The following is a 15,697-nucleotide window of genomic DNA, read 5'->3' as shown; positions in this document are numbered from 1 at the left end:
GTTCGGATGTTTGACAACTGACTCCCATTTATGACGGTTGCAGTGTCCCAGGGTCATACGATCCCCTTTTGCCACCTTTTGACAAGGGGGAAAGCAGACTCACTTAACAACCGAATTACTCATTTAACAACTGCAGGGATTCCCGGAACAAAGGCGGGAAGGAAAGTCACAAAGCGGGGCGACGCTCACTTAACACACCTCTCACTCCGCAACATTCTGAGAGCCATCTGTCAGAAACGATGTAGGATTTCCTTACTCTCTTTCGTTCGTCTTCTCTCCGCTTTTTCCAAAGTCTCAACCTCCGTTTTTGTAATACGGCGAGCAAAACTGGATGCGGTACTCCAGGTGGTGCCTTACTCGGGCGTTATCCTTTATCCTGGGAGGGCTCTTCCCAGCCCTCCCCATTCGGGAAACACACCCACTTCCAAATAGCCTCCGACAAGCCTCCCTTCTTTTAAACACACTGTTTCGCTGCTCTCTAAGACCCAGCAAGTCTGCAGAGAAAGGGACGAGATCTGCGCATGCTCACCATTGACTGCAGTTGTCCCGCAGGAAGATCTCTCCCGGCCGACGGTGGTTGTGATCGAAGAAGCAGTGGCACTGGCTGATGTTCACACAGCCCCCCTCCTGCAGGAAGAGCCCGGGGGGACACCGGCACCCTGCAGAGACCACAGAGAGGCAACAGAGGGAGGTTATCTAGAGGGGGTTCAAAGATGCACACACACACACACCACGCCAAGGACCTTGAACTCACCCTCCACGCAGCTGCTCTGGCATGACTTCTGGACACTCAACTGGCGGCAAGTCTGCGGGCAAGGGTCCACCAGGCCGCGGGCACAATGCCCAGCTTGCACGAAGACCATATCTGGACCGCAGTCTGTGGAGAAAGACGAGGCCTGAAAAAGAGCAGAGCTAAAAGGGCAGAGGCGGAAGAGACCTTGGAGGTCATCTAATCCAACCCCCTGCTCGAGCAGGACACCCTTAAAGAATCATTGAATGGCAGAGATGGATGGGACCTTGGAGGTCATCTAGTCCAACCCCATGCTCGAGCAGGAGACCCTTAAAGAATCATTGAATGGCAGAGATGGAATGGACCTTGGAGGTCATCTAGTCCAACCCTCTGCTCGAGCAGGACACCCTTAAAGAATCATCGAATGACAGAGATGGACGGGACCTTGGAGGTCATCTAGTCCAACCCCCTGTTCAAACAGGAGGCAAAGCTTGGAGTGCGCCAAATCTTGACTTTTTGGCCCGTTCTGTGCTGGGTGGACACCCCTCAGAGGACAGGAAGGGAAGGAGGCATCAGGGATGAGACCCACCCCCAAAGTCTTTTGCTAATGATTAGGAGGCCTCCAATTAATTCATTTAATAAATAATAATCAATAAATAATAATATATTATATTATATATATTATATTAGACATCTGTTGTATTTGTGCAACAGTAAAAATATTGGGTTTCTGTCTGGATGGTCTCTTGTGACGAGCCGAAGGACAGAGAATGGAAGAGCCGAGGTGGCGCAGTGGTTAGGGTGCAGTACTTCAGGCCACTTTAGCTGACTGTGATCCGCAGTTCAGCGGTTCTAATCTCACCAGGCTCAAGGTCGACTCAGCCTTCCATCCTTCCGAGGTGGGTGAAATGAGGACCCGGACTGTGGGGGCAAGTTGCTGACTCAATTTGCTAAAAAAAATTGTAAACCGCTTAGAGAGGGCTGAAAGCCCTATGAAGCAGTATATAAGTCTAATAAATAAATAAATAAATAAGTAGTGATCTTCCTCCCATATTTGGGCATACCGGGGGGTTGTAAATCTAAATAGATATATTAGACATCTTATATACATCTCTATATTGAAAGATAGACAGACAGACAGACAGACAGACAGACAGACAGACAGACAGACAGACAGACAGACAGATAGATAAACTTGATTAATGATGTATAAAGGCAGATATCTCATCAATGGTAGTTTTTGCACTCTGACAATGTTAGCAGAGGCTAATGAAAACTAAGTGGGTAATAATACTTTAAGCTCCGGAGATCACAATGTCTGTCTCTTCTTCTAGAACTACACCTGGAACTCATATATGTATACACACACACACACACACACACAGAAACACAAACTATTATATATGTTATATATTAGATAATATAAGAGAGAGAGAGAGAGAGAGAGAGAGAGAGTGGCAATCCCGAGTCTTCAGCAGTGAGGTTTGGGGTTCGAAAACAGCGGGAGATTGGCAGCAGGGTTCTCTGGGCGTGCGCAGAGTGCTTTTTCCTTGGAAGGTGGTCCTGGATTCTGATTTACACCCCTTCTCTCTGTTTCTCCTCTGCCCCATCTCTGCCCCATCCCGCTCAGCACCAGACAGCCACCTCCCGCTCCTCCGCTTACCCCGGGCGTCTCTGCAGGGCTGTTGGTTGCATGTCTCCATCTGGACGGCATCTCCGGGGCACAGCTCTCCTCCGTTCTTGGGTGGGGGGTCAGCGCAGGTCCGGGTGCGACTCCTGACGCCGCCCCGGCACTCGGCATCACAGTCAGACCATTCGCCCCAGGAGGCCCAGCCTCCGTTCACTGGGAAAGAGGAAAAGCAGGCGGAAGTCCCACCAGTAAAGGCAGAGGAAGCCGCCTTGGGATTCTCGACTATCAGCAGTCCTCGTGTTATGGCCGCAAGGGAGCCCAAAATTTACACGGCTAAGTGAGACACTGGTCAAGGGTCCTTTTGCCCCATTGTACGACTTTTCCTGCCCTGGTTGTTAAGTGAAGTGTGGCCTTTGTTGAATCTGGAACATGGTCGTTTCTGTGAATCGGGACTCCCCACCCCCCCTTGACGCGGCTGGTTGCAAGATCGAAAAGGGGATCCCAGCAACTGCCCTAAATAGGAACCGAGCGTCTGAATTTGGATCCTGTAACCGCAGGGAGGCTGTGATGGCCGTGAGGCTGAAAAAACGGTGCCTTGTTTCGGCACAGCCGTAACTTTGAACGGTCGCTAAATGAACTGTCGTAAGTCAAGGACTACCTGCATTATGTTTTCCCTGCAGCGACTTTGTATATCTACTTCTATTTCTACTATTTATTTCAATTTCTATTTCTATTTCTATTTATTTCTATTTAGGTTGTTTCTATTGCTATTGCTATTTATTTTGTATTTTAATTGTGATTTCTATATTTGAATTTGAATTTCTATGTTTCAATTTCTATTTTTCTATTTCTATTTTTCTATTCCTATTTTTCTATTCCTATTTCGTATTCCAATGTCTATTTCTCTTTGCATTTGCAGACATACACACACACGTGGGTGTATACCAGAGGTGGGTTCCTACCAGTTCGCACCTATTCGGTAGACCCGGTTCGTCAAATCTACCGAACCGGTTAGAAGAGGTTCCACCAGTGGACCCGGAAAGCAGGCCACACCTACAGAAGAGGTTCCAAACATTTTTTGAAACCCACCACTGGTCCTTGGATGTGATTATTCTACACTATCATGCTCCTATTTATAAAACTCAGAGCCTCTGTGAAAGGTAAGGATGACTACTGCATTTGTGGTGCAATCAGAACATTGCGTGTGTTGAAGTTGTTTTAACGCAAACCAAAGATGACTTTTAAAAAACAAGTTTACATCATATCTTTATGCATGCCAGTGCTGTGTGTGAGGTAATTTAAGGTGGTTCTGACAAGTGTCGTCGGCACCTTCATATCCGGTCACATGGGCGGCAAGCCACTCCCATCCGGTCACACGGGCGGAAAGCCACTCCCACAAAGGAGGCCACACCTACAGAGTAGGTTCGAACAATTTTTGAAACCCACCACTGGTGTATACTCACATTCATTCATTCACACACACATACACACACAAATATATATATGTATGTAGGTCTTTGGTTATTCGGGTTTTCTCCCGCGTAAAATTGGAAGTGTCTTGGCGACCTTTTGACGAAGTCTCATTCGTCATCTTCAGGCTTGTTTGCTCGGCTTCGTGCTTCCAGGAGCAAATATATATTTATATTATACACATACACAAACACAAACACACACACACACACACACACACGTGTGTGTGTGTGTCTGTGTGTTTTATTTGTTCTGATAAATAAATAAAGGGAGACTAGTATAGATCTATTTCAAGCTATTTAGCTCTCATCAGCTAGCCATACCCTTACTGGGATTTGAACCTGGGCTATATTACATCCTAGGCAAACTTCTTAGCCATTAGGCCACAGGCTCTTATCCGTTATCAGCGAAGCCAGGGTGAAAGGTCTTATCTCTTGTGGACTCTTGTGACGAGCCGATAGACAGATGATGGAAGCAGTTAGCTTCCTCCCATAATTGGGGCTTACCAGGGGTTATAAAATAAACATATATATATATATATACACACACACACACAGTACAAAATATTAGCTTGAATCTTTTTCCTCGTAGTGGTTCAGGTGGAGTCCAGCTTTTTCCAAAGCCTGTGGGTGGGGGTGAGGGGCTGGGAGAAGGATTTGGGTGCCAGAGCTGGAAAGAAGAAGCCCTACCTGGGCAGGCTCGGAGGAAGCAGGAGCGGCTATCGAATTCATCCCGGTCGCAACGTCCCCCCGGGAGAGCGTTGCGGAGAAGGTCACGGCGCCGGAAGGTCACCCCCAGCCCGCAGGACCGGCTGCACTCGCTCCAGAGGCTCCAGGGAGACAGGATGCAGTCCACTGGAGAGGAGGAGGGGGAGGAGGAAGAGGAGGAAGTAGAAGAAAAAAGTGGAGGAGGAAGTAGAAGAAAAAAGAGGAAGAGGAGGAAGAAGAGGAGGAGGAAGAGGAGAAGGAGGAAGAAGAGGAGGAAGGGGATGGACGAAGAGAAAGAGGAGAACAAGGAAGAAGAGAGAGGAGGAGGAGGGAGAACAAGGAAGAAGAGGTAGAGTGGAGGAGGAAGAGGAGAAGGAAAAGGAGGAAGCAGAGGAAGATGAGGAAGAAGAAGAAGAGGAGGAAATGGAAGAGGAGGAAGAGGATGGAGGCAGGAAAGAAGAGGAAGGAAGAGGAAGAGGAAGAGGAGGAAGAGGATGGAGGGCAGGAAAGAAGAGGAAGAGGAGGAAGTGGAAGAGGAGGAAGAGGATGGAGGGCAGGAAAGAAGAGGAAGGAAGAAGAATGGGAGGAAGGACAAGGAAGGAGAGGAAGAGTGGAAGAGGAAGTGGAGGAAGAGGAGAAGGAAAAGGAGAAAGCAGAGGAGGATGAGGAAGAAGAGAAGGGGAGGAAAAGGAAGAAGAGAAGGAGGAAGAGGAAGAGGAGGAAGAGGAGGAAGAGAATGGAGGGCAGGAAAGAAGAGGAAGAGGAGGAAGTGGAAGAGGAGGAAGAGGATGGAGGCAGGAAAGAAGAGGAAGGAAGAGGAGGAAGAGGATGGAGGGCAGGAAAGAAGAGGAAGGAAGAGGAAGAGGAGGAAGAGGATGGAGGGCAGGAAAGAAGAGGAAGGAAGAGGAAGAGGAAGAGGAGGAAGAGGATGGAGGCAGGAAAGAAGAGGAAGGAAGAGGAAGAGGAAGAGGAGGAAGGGGATGGAGGGCAGGAAAGGAAGGAAGAAGAAGAATGGGAGGAAGGACAAGGAAGGAGAGGAAGAGTGGAAGAGGAAGTGGAGGAAGAGGAGAAGGAAAAGGAGAAAGCAGAGGAGGATGAGGAAGAAGAAAAGGGGAGGAAAAGGAAGAAGAGAAGGAGGAAGAGGAAGAGGAGGAAGAGGAGGAAGAGGATGGAGGGCAGGAAAGAAGAAGAAGAGGAGGAAGTGGAAGAGGAGGAAGAGGATGGAGGCAGGAAAGAAGAGGAAGGAAGAGGAAGAGGAGGAAGAGGATGGAGGGCAGGAAAGAAGAGGAAGGAAGAGGAAGAGGAAGAGGAGGAAGAGGATGGAGGCAGGAAAGAAGAGGAAGGAAGAGGAAGAGGAAGAGGAGGAAGGGGATGGAGGGCAGGAAAGAAGAGGAAGGAAGAAGAAGAATGGGAGGAAGGACAAGGAAGGAGAGGAAGAGTGGAAGAGGAAGTGGAGGAAGAGGAGAAGGAAAAGGAGAAAGCAGAGGAGGATGAGGAAGAAGAGAAGGGGAGGAAAAGGAAGAAGAGAAGGAGGAAGAGGAAGAGGAGGAAGAGGAGGAAGGGGATGGGGGCAGGAAAGAAGAAGAAGGAAGAGGAGGAGGAAGAAGAGGAGGAGAAAGAGGAGAACAAGGAAGAAGAGGGAGGAGGAGAATGAGGAGGAGGAGGAAGGGGAGGGGAACAAGGGGGAAGAAGAATGGGAGGAAGGACGGGGTAGAAGAGTAAGAGTGGAGGAGGAGGAGGAGGAGGAAAAGGAGGAAGCAGAGGATGACAAGGAAGAAGCAGAAAGGGGGAAAAGGAAGAGAAGGAGGAGCAGGAGAAAGAGGAGCAGGAGGGGGAAGAAGAAGAGAAGGAAAAGGAGGAGCAGAAGGATAAAAAATAAAGCTATCGGGGTTGCAAGATCAGGGCAAATGCCTGCCATACCACGGACTGGTGACCGGCTGAATGCCAACTCTGCCAGCTTTGGCAGAGCCCAGATTCAATCTTCCTCAGCCCACACCTTTGGGGTCCCGGATCATTGGGGGCCCACGGCTGCTCCACCCCCTCTCCTGTTTGCCCACCTACCACAGTTGGCTTCGTCGGAGCCGTCCTGGCAATCCTGGCGCAGGTCGCAGCGGCGTTCATGGCTCAGGCACTCCCCACTCTGGCAGGAGAACTGCTTGGAGGAGCAGGCGCTGGGGGGGCCTGCCGGGATTGGGGGGGCCATGGTGTGGGCCGTGGGCGCCGTGGGACCGCCTGAGAAAGGACAAGAGGGGAGAGCAGTTCGGTGTCATTGAGAGATTGGTGGCGTTGGATGCTAAGCCTTGGCCCGGTCAATCGTGGTTTAACAATGGTTTGTAAACTCAACCCCACTTTAACCTTCAGCCGTTAGGTGGTAGAATTGCTAGCGGCTGTCAGTTCACCAGGTGATTCTTCTCCTTCATTATCTCCTCCTTCTCACCTATCTTCTCCTTTTTCTTTCTCCACATCTATTCTCCTTCTCCTTATCTTCCTTCTTCTCCTCTTTGTCTGTCTGTCTGTCTGTCTGTCTGTCTATCTATCTATCTATCTATCTATCTATCTATCTATCTATCTATCTATCTACTCCTCCTCCTCCTCTGCCTCCACTTTTCCCTTCCCCTCCTTCTCTTCTTCTTCACCTATTGTCTCCTCATTATCCTCTTTCTTTTCCTCTTCTCCTTCTCTATCTTCTCCTCTTCCTTCTCTTTCTGCTTATCTATCTTCCCTCCTCCTCCTCCTCATCTATTATCTCCTTGTCCTTCTCATTCACCTCCTCCTCCTCTCCTTTCTCCTTCTCCTTTAGTATCTTTCTCCACTATTTTTTTTCTCATTAGCTTCTTTCTTCTCATCTTTCTTCTTATCTATCATTCTTCTCACCTACTTCCCCTTTTCCTCACTTATTGTCTCCTTCTCATTATCCTTTTTCTTTTCCTCCTCTATCTTCTCCTCCTCCTTCTGCTTATCTATCTTCCCCTCCCCCTCCTTCTCTTCACCTTTTATCTCCTTCTCATTATCCTTATTCTCTTCCTCCTTATCTATCTTCTCCTCATCTTTTATCTCCTTCTTCTCATTAGCTTCCTCCTCAATCTCTTCACCTATCTTCTCATCTACATCCATCTTTCCCTTACCCTCCTTCTTGTCCTCCTATTGTCTCCTTCTCATTATCCTCTTTCTTTTCCTCCTTCTCTATCTTCTCCTCTTCCTTCTCCTTCTGCTTATCTATCTTCTCCTTCCCCTTCTCCTCCTCCTCTTCATCTTTTATCTCCTCCTCCTCTCTTCTCCTTCTCCTCCTTCTCATTATCCTTATTCTCTTCCTCCTTATCTATCTTCTCCTTCTCTTCATCTTTTATCTCCTTCTTCTCATTAGCTTCCTCCTTATTCGCCTCCTCACCTATCTTCTCCTTCTCCTTTCTCCACATCTATTCTCCTTCTCCTTATCTTCCTTCTTCTCCTCTTTCTTCTTATCTATCTCCTCCTTCACCACCTCTACTTTTCCCTTCCCCTCCTTCTCTTTTTCCTCACCTATTGTCTCCTTCTCATTATCCTCTTTCTTTTCCTCTTCTCCTTCCCTATCTTCTCCTCTTCATTTCCTTCTGCTTCTATCCTCCTTCTCCTGCTCCTTCTCCTCATCTTTTATCTCCTTCTCCTCCTCATTATCCTTATTCCTCCTTATCTTCTCATCTGTTATCTTTCTCATTCGCCTCCTCCTTCTCCTCCTCCTCAGCTACCTTCTCCTTCATTCTCCTTTTCCACTATTCTCCTTCTTCTCCTCTTCCTCCTTCTCCTCCTTATTCATCTTCTCACTCCCCTTCTCCTTCTCTTCCTTCTCTTCCTTCCCCAACCAAGCGCTGATAGCACTTGCAAGCCATATATGGAATCCATGAATCCAAATTTCTTTGGCTGGACAACAACTGCCAGATAAAAAGCAACGTCCCACCTCGCTGGGGTGTACTGAGGCTGAAGACAGCAGTTGAAACCCCTGAAGCCTGGAGGAACCTGGAGACTTTCTCCATGTTCCTTAGAGCCTCTCGCCGTCCTGAACGTGATGAGAGCCAAGAGGCAACAAGACCAACAGAGGATCCTTCCCAGTGCTTGGCACGCACTCACCGCAGTGGGCCTCGTCCGAGCCGTCGGCGCAGTCCGGCTGCCCGTCGCAGACGGAAGCGGCATCTACGCAGCCAAAGTTCTCGCAGGTAAATTGTCCTTGTGTGCAAAGGACCCGTGCCATCCCAGCAGAGGGCATGAGAGTGGGCACTGCCAAAGAGAAAGGGGACAATGGAGTCAGGGGTGGCATTGGGGCAAAATCCTCTGGGGGGGGCAGACCCCAAAGTGTCCTCACAGGAAGTTGAAATGAGGAGGGGCTTCTGCCTGTCCCTTCTATTGATATCTGGGGAGGGGGAGGCATTCATGACATCATGGTGAAGCTGACATAAGAGAATGACAGAGTTGGAAGGGACCTTGGAGGTCTTCTAGTCCAACCCCCTGCTCAAGCAGAAGACCCTTACAGATTTAGGAGAGTAGGAAGGGACCTTGGATGTCTTCTAGTCCATTTCAGGCAAACGGTTTTCCAATCTCTTTTTAAAAACTTCCAATGGTGGAGCACCCACAACTTCTGGTGGCAAGCCGTTCCACTGGCTAATTGTCCTCACTGTTAGGAAGGTTCTCCTTAATTCCAGGTTGCTTCCCTTCTTGGTTATTTTCCATCCATTGTTTCTTCTCCTGCCTTCTAGTGCTTTGGAGAATAGTTTGACCCCCTCTTCTTTCGGGCAGCCCCACAAATACTGGAAGGCTGCTACCATGTCCCCCCTAGTCCTTCTCTTCTCTAGACTGGCCAAACTCAAATCCTGCAGCCGTTCTTCAGATGTTTTTGGTCTCCAGCCCTTTAATCATCTCAGTTGCTCTTCTCTGCCCTTTTTTTCCAAAATCTCAACCTCTTTTTTGTAATGTGGGGACCAGAACTGGATGCAGTTATTCCAGGTGTGGCCTTACTAAGGATTTATAAAGCGGTGCTAACATTTCACCTGATTTTGATTCTATGCCTCTGTTTATACAACCAAGAACTGTGTTAGCTTTTTCGGCTGCCGCTGCACACAACTGACTCATGTTTAAGGGATCGTCCACTAGGACTCCAAGGACCCTCTTGCAGTTTTAGTTTTGGAGTCAAGATTTGAGCTGGCATCCCCCAACGGGATGTTCCTCCCACCCCGCCGAATTCGTGGCCTCACCTGACAAGGTGGGCCTCCATCCAGCGGTTCCAGGGCTGTGCGGGAGAATATGCCACGTGGGCACTCCAGAAGCACTGGTTGATCCAGGAGTCACCAGCGGCCGAGAAGTGGACCAGCGAATACCGGGCATCGCCGTGGATAAAGCAGCTGGCATGGTGGTTTTCTGGAACTGCCGAGAAGGGGTCAGCCCCGTAACGCCTGTATGGGAAACTGTCGTGGTCTCCGGTTTGGTGGAAGGTGGCAACCGGGCAGGGGTGCCAATGGGCTTCTCAGGAGGAGATGGGGCTTCACTTGGTCTCGTACGGATTATTCCTGGGGCGGGGCTGCGGCTGGCAGAGGTCAACCGTCCCACGGCACGGTCCGTCTCTGGGTTGTGCGAGAAAGAACGAAGCGGTCGAGAGGAAGAAGAGGAGGATCGCCCCCCCCCATGTCAAGGACAGTCAGAGGAATCTTAGCCCTTAAGATGTCACATTCCCCCCCCCCCAGCATCCTTTCCTGTTGGCAAAATTGGCAGAGCAACATCAGAGAGGCGCAGGTCCTGAAGACGCGATAACTCTCAAGGCAGCCCTGAGCTGTACACCATCTCTGCAACTTCCACGCCCTCCAACATCCCCTCCCCAGCCTCAACTCACTCCAGGAGCAGCCAAACACCTCCAGGCGCAAGGAAACGCTTTGGTGGTACTCCACAGGCACAAAGCGCAGGAAACGGGCGAGGAAAGTCGGGCTGAGCTCCTGCCGTCTCGGGGTGCTGCTGTCTGAATTCCCCTCCAGAACCTGCGGGGGGATTTGGAGAGGACAAAACGTGTGGTTCAAGGGTATGGAATCCCCTCATCCTCTCGGCAAAGCAGAGAAGAGCATCGAAGAGAAATTGGTAAAGAGGGAGAGAAAGGGATTGAAAAACAGAAGAGAGTAACCCACGGAGAGAAGACACCGTCAAATGTCGTTTCCAGTTTTGTGAAGCTCACAGTCAATCCTCAGATTTGGCAATGCCCACAGAAGGAGGAAGAAAAGGCTCCGGGCTCTTTCTTCTGAGCTCTCAGACTTGGAAAAACCAAGAGAGGCATGTGGAGTTTCTTCTAAGCAGCTTCCATTATTGTTCCTCACCAACAGACAGAATCTTGCCAAACTAAAGCAACCGACTTGTTTCATGGTTATGATCTGCAACCATAACTGAACCCAAAATTTCTGAAGGGTGCTTGGTGCTCACTGAGCCTGCTTGTTTTCTTACAGTTGTTTCATTACATCTCCAGTACTAGTAAGGAGTGCTCTCCTCACTAGGCAAACTGCACTCCTTACTAGGACTGATGATGTTACCTAATTGGGTACAGACTTTTCTTAAGTCTGTAAGAAAACCACCCAGCTCAGAGAGGACCAAGGAACCCACAGTCCTCCTCCTCTTCCTCCTCCTCCCTCTTCTCACTTCAAATCACTCTTTTCAATGCCATTGTAATTTTGAAAAGTCGCTAAATGAACAGTTGTAAGTCAAGGACCCCCTCGATACAGGTAGTCCTCAACTTACGATCACAATTGAGCCCAGAACTTCAGGTTGCTAAGTAGAGACAACCGTTACTTTTGCCCCATTCTACAACTTCTCTTGCCCCATTTCTGAAGTGAATCCCTGCAAGTGTGAAATTAATCACTCGGTCGTTAAGTGAATCTGGCTTCCAATGGTTGGAAGGTCACAAACCACCACCTCCGACACCACAACTGTCATAAACATGGGTCGGTTTTCAAGCAACCAACAGTAAGTCACATGACTGTGGGGATGCTGCAACGGTCGTACATTTGAGACATGGTCCTCAGTCGCTTTCTTTTCCAGTGCCGTGGTCTCTTCAAGCGGTCACTGAATGAAGCATTGTAAGGCAAAAACTAACTGGATTCTGAGAACCTCCAGGGAACATGGCCAACATGATTCTTTCCCCCCTGGATCAAACTATTTGAACTTCCCTGCCTCTTGCTCCTCTGGAATGGCAGCCCCTCCCTTCTGGGAATCCAGACTATATTCCACTACTGTATCTGAGACAGAGAAACCAGGAGGCCAGGCTGACTTTGAGATCCTGGATCATTTCCTGGATTGGAAGTGGGGAGATTCCTGACATGGCAGAGGAAATAATGAAAGGACCAATGATAGCCTGGGCTAAAAACTTGGGTTAATATTTAGTTGGGGAAAGAATTTGGAATAAAAATTTCACAATGACAAAACCTGTTGCGTACAAAAAAAAACCCAATAAAAAATGTTTTAGCGCTGGCATTTTAACCCCCTCAAGACTGGCAAAAATGCATCCAAACTTAAATCCAAAGTGTTGGAAATGTAAACAGGCGCTGGGTATCTTCTTTCGTGCATGGTGGTTACGCCCAAAAGCTATAAAAATATTGGACTAAAATGCAAAAATGGTTAGAGGAAATGACAAACACCCAAATAGAGCTCAAATCAGAACTGCTCCTTCTGGGGATTATTAAGGGAAAGTATACGAAAGAGATCAAATGTTTAATTCGGCACTTAATTACAGCAGCGAGAATAGCACTCGCGCAATCTGGGAAAAGCGATACCCATGCCGACCGGCTGTTTGATAATCCAAAACCGGGAGGCCCTCGCAACAGTCACTCATGCCCTTGTGACCTCAAGACTGGACTACTGTAATGCGCTCTACATGGGGCAGCCCTTGAAGAGCATTCGGAGACTTCAGCTCGTCCAGAATGCAGCCGCGCGAGCGATTGTGGGTGCACCTCGGTACACCCACGTTACACCTATCCTCCGCGAGCTGCACTGGTTACCGATCGGTCTCCGGATACGCTTCAAGGTGCTAGTCGTCACTTATAAAGCCCTTCATGGTATTGGACCTGGGTACTTGAGAGACCGCCTGCTGCCAATTACCTCCCAAAGACCCATTAGATCACACAGGGTCGGCCTCCTCCGGGTTCCATCTACTGGCCAATGCCATCTGGCTACTACCCGGGGGAGGGCCTTCTCTGTGGCTGCTCCGGCCCTTTGGAACGAGCTCCCCGCAGAGATTCCGACCCTCACCTTTCTCCAGGCCTTCCGAAAAGCCGTTAAAACCTGGCTGTGTCGGCAGGCCTGGGTTTGATGAGTTCCCTTCCCCTCTCGAATCGTGTGACTGTTGGTTGTCTTTTAAATTCACTTGTACCTTTTCTTTTGTAGTTTCTTGTGTTTACCTCCCCTCCCCCTTGGGTTTGTGAGCTGCCCTGAGTCCCTCAGGGAATAGGGCAGCATATAAATAAAATAAACCTCAAACCTCAAAAGATTCTTGATTGCGCAGAGATGGATAAACTCATCTTGGAGTTGAGGGACAAGGAAGATTCAGAATATTATATAGTTTGGGAAAAACTGGTATCAATGGAGAAATAAGAGGAACATGAAATGTACAGCTTAGAAATATAGATGTATAGAGCAGTGTTTCTCAACCTTGGCAGTTTGAAGATGTGTGGACTTCAACTCCCAGAATTCCCCAGCCAGCGATGCTGGCTGGGGAATTCTGGGAGTTGAAGTCCACACATCTTCAAACTGCCAAGGTTGAGAAACACTGGTATAGAGGAATAATTAGGAATGTATAAAAAATGTACTTGAATAACAAATCGTTATGTTAGTACTGTCAAAAAGGGATTGTAACTTATACAAAACTATTTTTAAAGGTGTTTGTATTTAATGCTTTAAATTCTCAATGAAGTTTTTTTTTTTTTAAAGGAAGTGGGGAAATCCCATACCTGAGCCTTTAGAGATGAGACTGGGCCATACCCAGGTTTGGTGTAGTTCCAAAAATGGACCCCGTTGTTGCTATAAAGCAGGCGATAACGTACGACGAATCCCCCAGAGCTGCCTCCACCTTGAGTGGCCACTGCTGTGATGAAGAAAGGCTGGAGAAAGTCCACCTGGAAGTAAGGGTTGGGGTCAGACCGGAGGGGGCTCCATCCCGGCTCAGTTTTCCGTCTGGAAAAAAAAGACACACCAACATCGGCTGCCATCAAGACGATGAGCAGAACAGAGGGAGCTTCTGAACGCCTGCCTTGAACAAGTCTTCTTCCGGAGACCTTCCCTGGATAGGACAATGAGCTCCGGTGCTTTTCCCACCTGAAAGGCCAGGTTGGAAGAGCCAAATAACTGGTAAAGGTAAATGGGTGGGTGAGGAATTCTGGGAGTTGAAGTCCACCCCTCTTCGAAGGGTCAAGGGTGAGAAACAACTGGATGGAGATATGAATGGATGAAGAGAAGGATGGTTGGTTGGTTGGTTGGTTGGTTGGTTGGTTGGTTGGTTGGTTGGTTGGTTGGTTGGTTGGTTGGTTGGTTGGTTGGTTGGTTGGTTGGTTGGTTGGATGGATGGATGGATGGATGGATGGATGGATGGATGGATGGATGGATGGATGGATGGATGCAGGAGAGATGACAGGGAGATACAGATAAGTTCTTTCCAACATGCTAGCTGGGGAATTCTTGGAGTTGAAGTCTACCCATCTTCAGGTTGCTAAGACTGAGAAATACCTAGATAGACAGAAGGATGGGTGGGTGGGTGGATGGATTGGGGGGGGGCGCAATCAGAGATAGGCAGAGAGAGGGGGAGGGAGGGAGGGAAGGCGGGAAGGAGGGAAGGAGGGAGAGGGAGATCAGTGTGCTTCTCAACAGGCTGGCTGAGGAATTCTGGGAGTTGAAGGTCACCCATCTTCAAGTGGTTGAGGTGAGAAACGAATGGATGGAAAGTTGGATGGAGAGTTGGATGGATGGACAGATGGTGGATGGATGGATGGAGAAATGGATGGATGGATGGACAGATGTAGAGGAAGAGACAGATGAGAACTTCTCAACATGCTGGTTGGGGAATTCTAGGAGTTGAAGTTCACCCATCTTCAAGTGGTTGAGGTGAGAAACAGATGGATGGATGGAAAGTTGGATAGAGAGTTGGATGGATGGACAGATGGTGGATGGATGGATGGAGAAATGGATGGATGGATGGACAGATGTAGAGGAAGAGACAGATGAGAACCTCTCAACAGGCTGGCTGAGGAATTCTGGGAGTTGAAGTTCACCCATCTTCAAGTGGTTGAGGTGAGAAACTGATGGATGGATGGAAAGTTGGATGGAGAGTTGGATGGATGGACAGATGGGTGGATGGATGGATGGTTAGATGGATGGATGGTTAGATGGATGGCGGATGGAGAGTTGGATGGGTGGAGAGATGGATGGATGGACAGATGTAGAGGAAGAGACAGATGAGAACTTCTCAACAGGCTGGCTGAGGAATTATGGGAATTGAAGTCCACCCCTCTTCCAGGGTCAAGGTCAAGAATCCCTGTTCCCATTGGTGCACGGTCAAGAATCCCTGTTCCCATTGGTGCACTACTAGAATTCTCCCACTTGGAGTAACTTCAAACCTGTACCACTTACACTCTGGGCACCCTGTTCAGCCGTCCGGCATCCGGGGGATGTCCCTCCTGGTGGGAGGAGGCTGTCAACTGTTGGTAGGGGACACGCCCATCCTCCAGGCCGAGGGGCTCGTTGCAAGAACCTGAACAGAGGGGTGCAAAATGGCACAACGTTAGGGCAGCATGGCGTGCCATTCCTGGATCCTGGATGGTTGCGTGTCCTCGGCACAAACTCTTCGAAGGAGTCGCGAAGGGCCCGAGTGAGGAGGGACGCCCTGCCCGGATCCGGCCCGAGTTGGGGTTAGCCAGTCCTGACAGTTAGCAACAGTGAGGTTGAGGCCCAGAGAAGGATTGGGGATTGTCTTGTAAATGTTGAAAGAAGGGTTGTGAATGGCTGGTTTTTTCTGATCCTGGTTTCTTTCCCTATCTTTCCTTCCTTCTTTTTTTCTCTTTCTTTCTTTTCCTTCCTTCCTTCTCCCTTCCTCCCCATCTCCTTTCTTCCCTTCCCTTGCATCTTTTTCACAGTTCCCATCCTCCCTCCTATTCCCATCTCCTTCCTTCCTTC

General features: G+C 49.0%; 1 protein-coding gene across 1 annotated transcript in view; it reads right to left on the bottom strand.

Annotated features, from left to right (window-relative positions):
• Positions 1 to 15,697, bottom strand: part of LOC106542393 (SCO-spondin) — a 128,465-nt gene that overhangs the window by 59,135 nt on the left and 53,633 nt on the right. Inside the window, exons 48-56 of the mRNA XM_087712221.1 lie at positions 15,155 to 15,275; positions 13,483 to 13,705; positions 10,392 to 10,533; positions 8,588 to 8,788; positions 6,599 to 6,718; positions 4,520 to 4,684; positions 2,394 to 2,573; positions 755 to 877; positions 530 to 659 (exon numbers count right to left, since the gene is read on the bottom strand). Of these exons, the coding sequence (XP_087568347.1) occupies positions 530 to 659; positions 755 to 877; positions 2,394 to 2,573; positions 4,520 to 4,684; positions 6,599 to 6,718; positions 8,588 to 8,788; positions 10,392 to 10,533; positions 13,483 to 13,705; positions 15,155 to 15,275 (1,405 nt within the window). The remainder of the gene's footprint in view (positions 1 to 529; positions 660 to 754; positions 878 to 2,393; positions 2,574 to 4,519; positions 4,685 to 6,598; positions 6,719 to 8,587; positions 8,789 to 10,391; positions 10,534 to 13,482; positions 13,706 to 15,154; positions 15,276 to 15,697) is intronic.

The sequence above is a fragment of the Thamnophis sirtalis genome, unplaced genomic scaffold (assembly GCF_051295495.1).
Source record: "Thamnophis sirtalis isolate CommonGarterSnake01/CBP01778 unplaced genomic scaffold, rThaSir2_p1.2 scaffold_4, whole genome shotgun sequence".
Classification (NCBI taxonomy): domain Eukaryota; kingdom Metazoa; phylum Chordata; class Lepidosauria; order Squamata; family Natricidae; genus Thamnophis; species Thamnophis sirtalis.
Note: the sequence above shows the minus strand (reverse complement) of the source record. Positions and strands in the feature narration are given on the sequence as shown.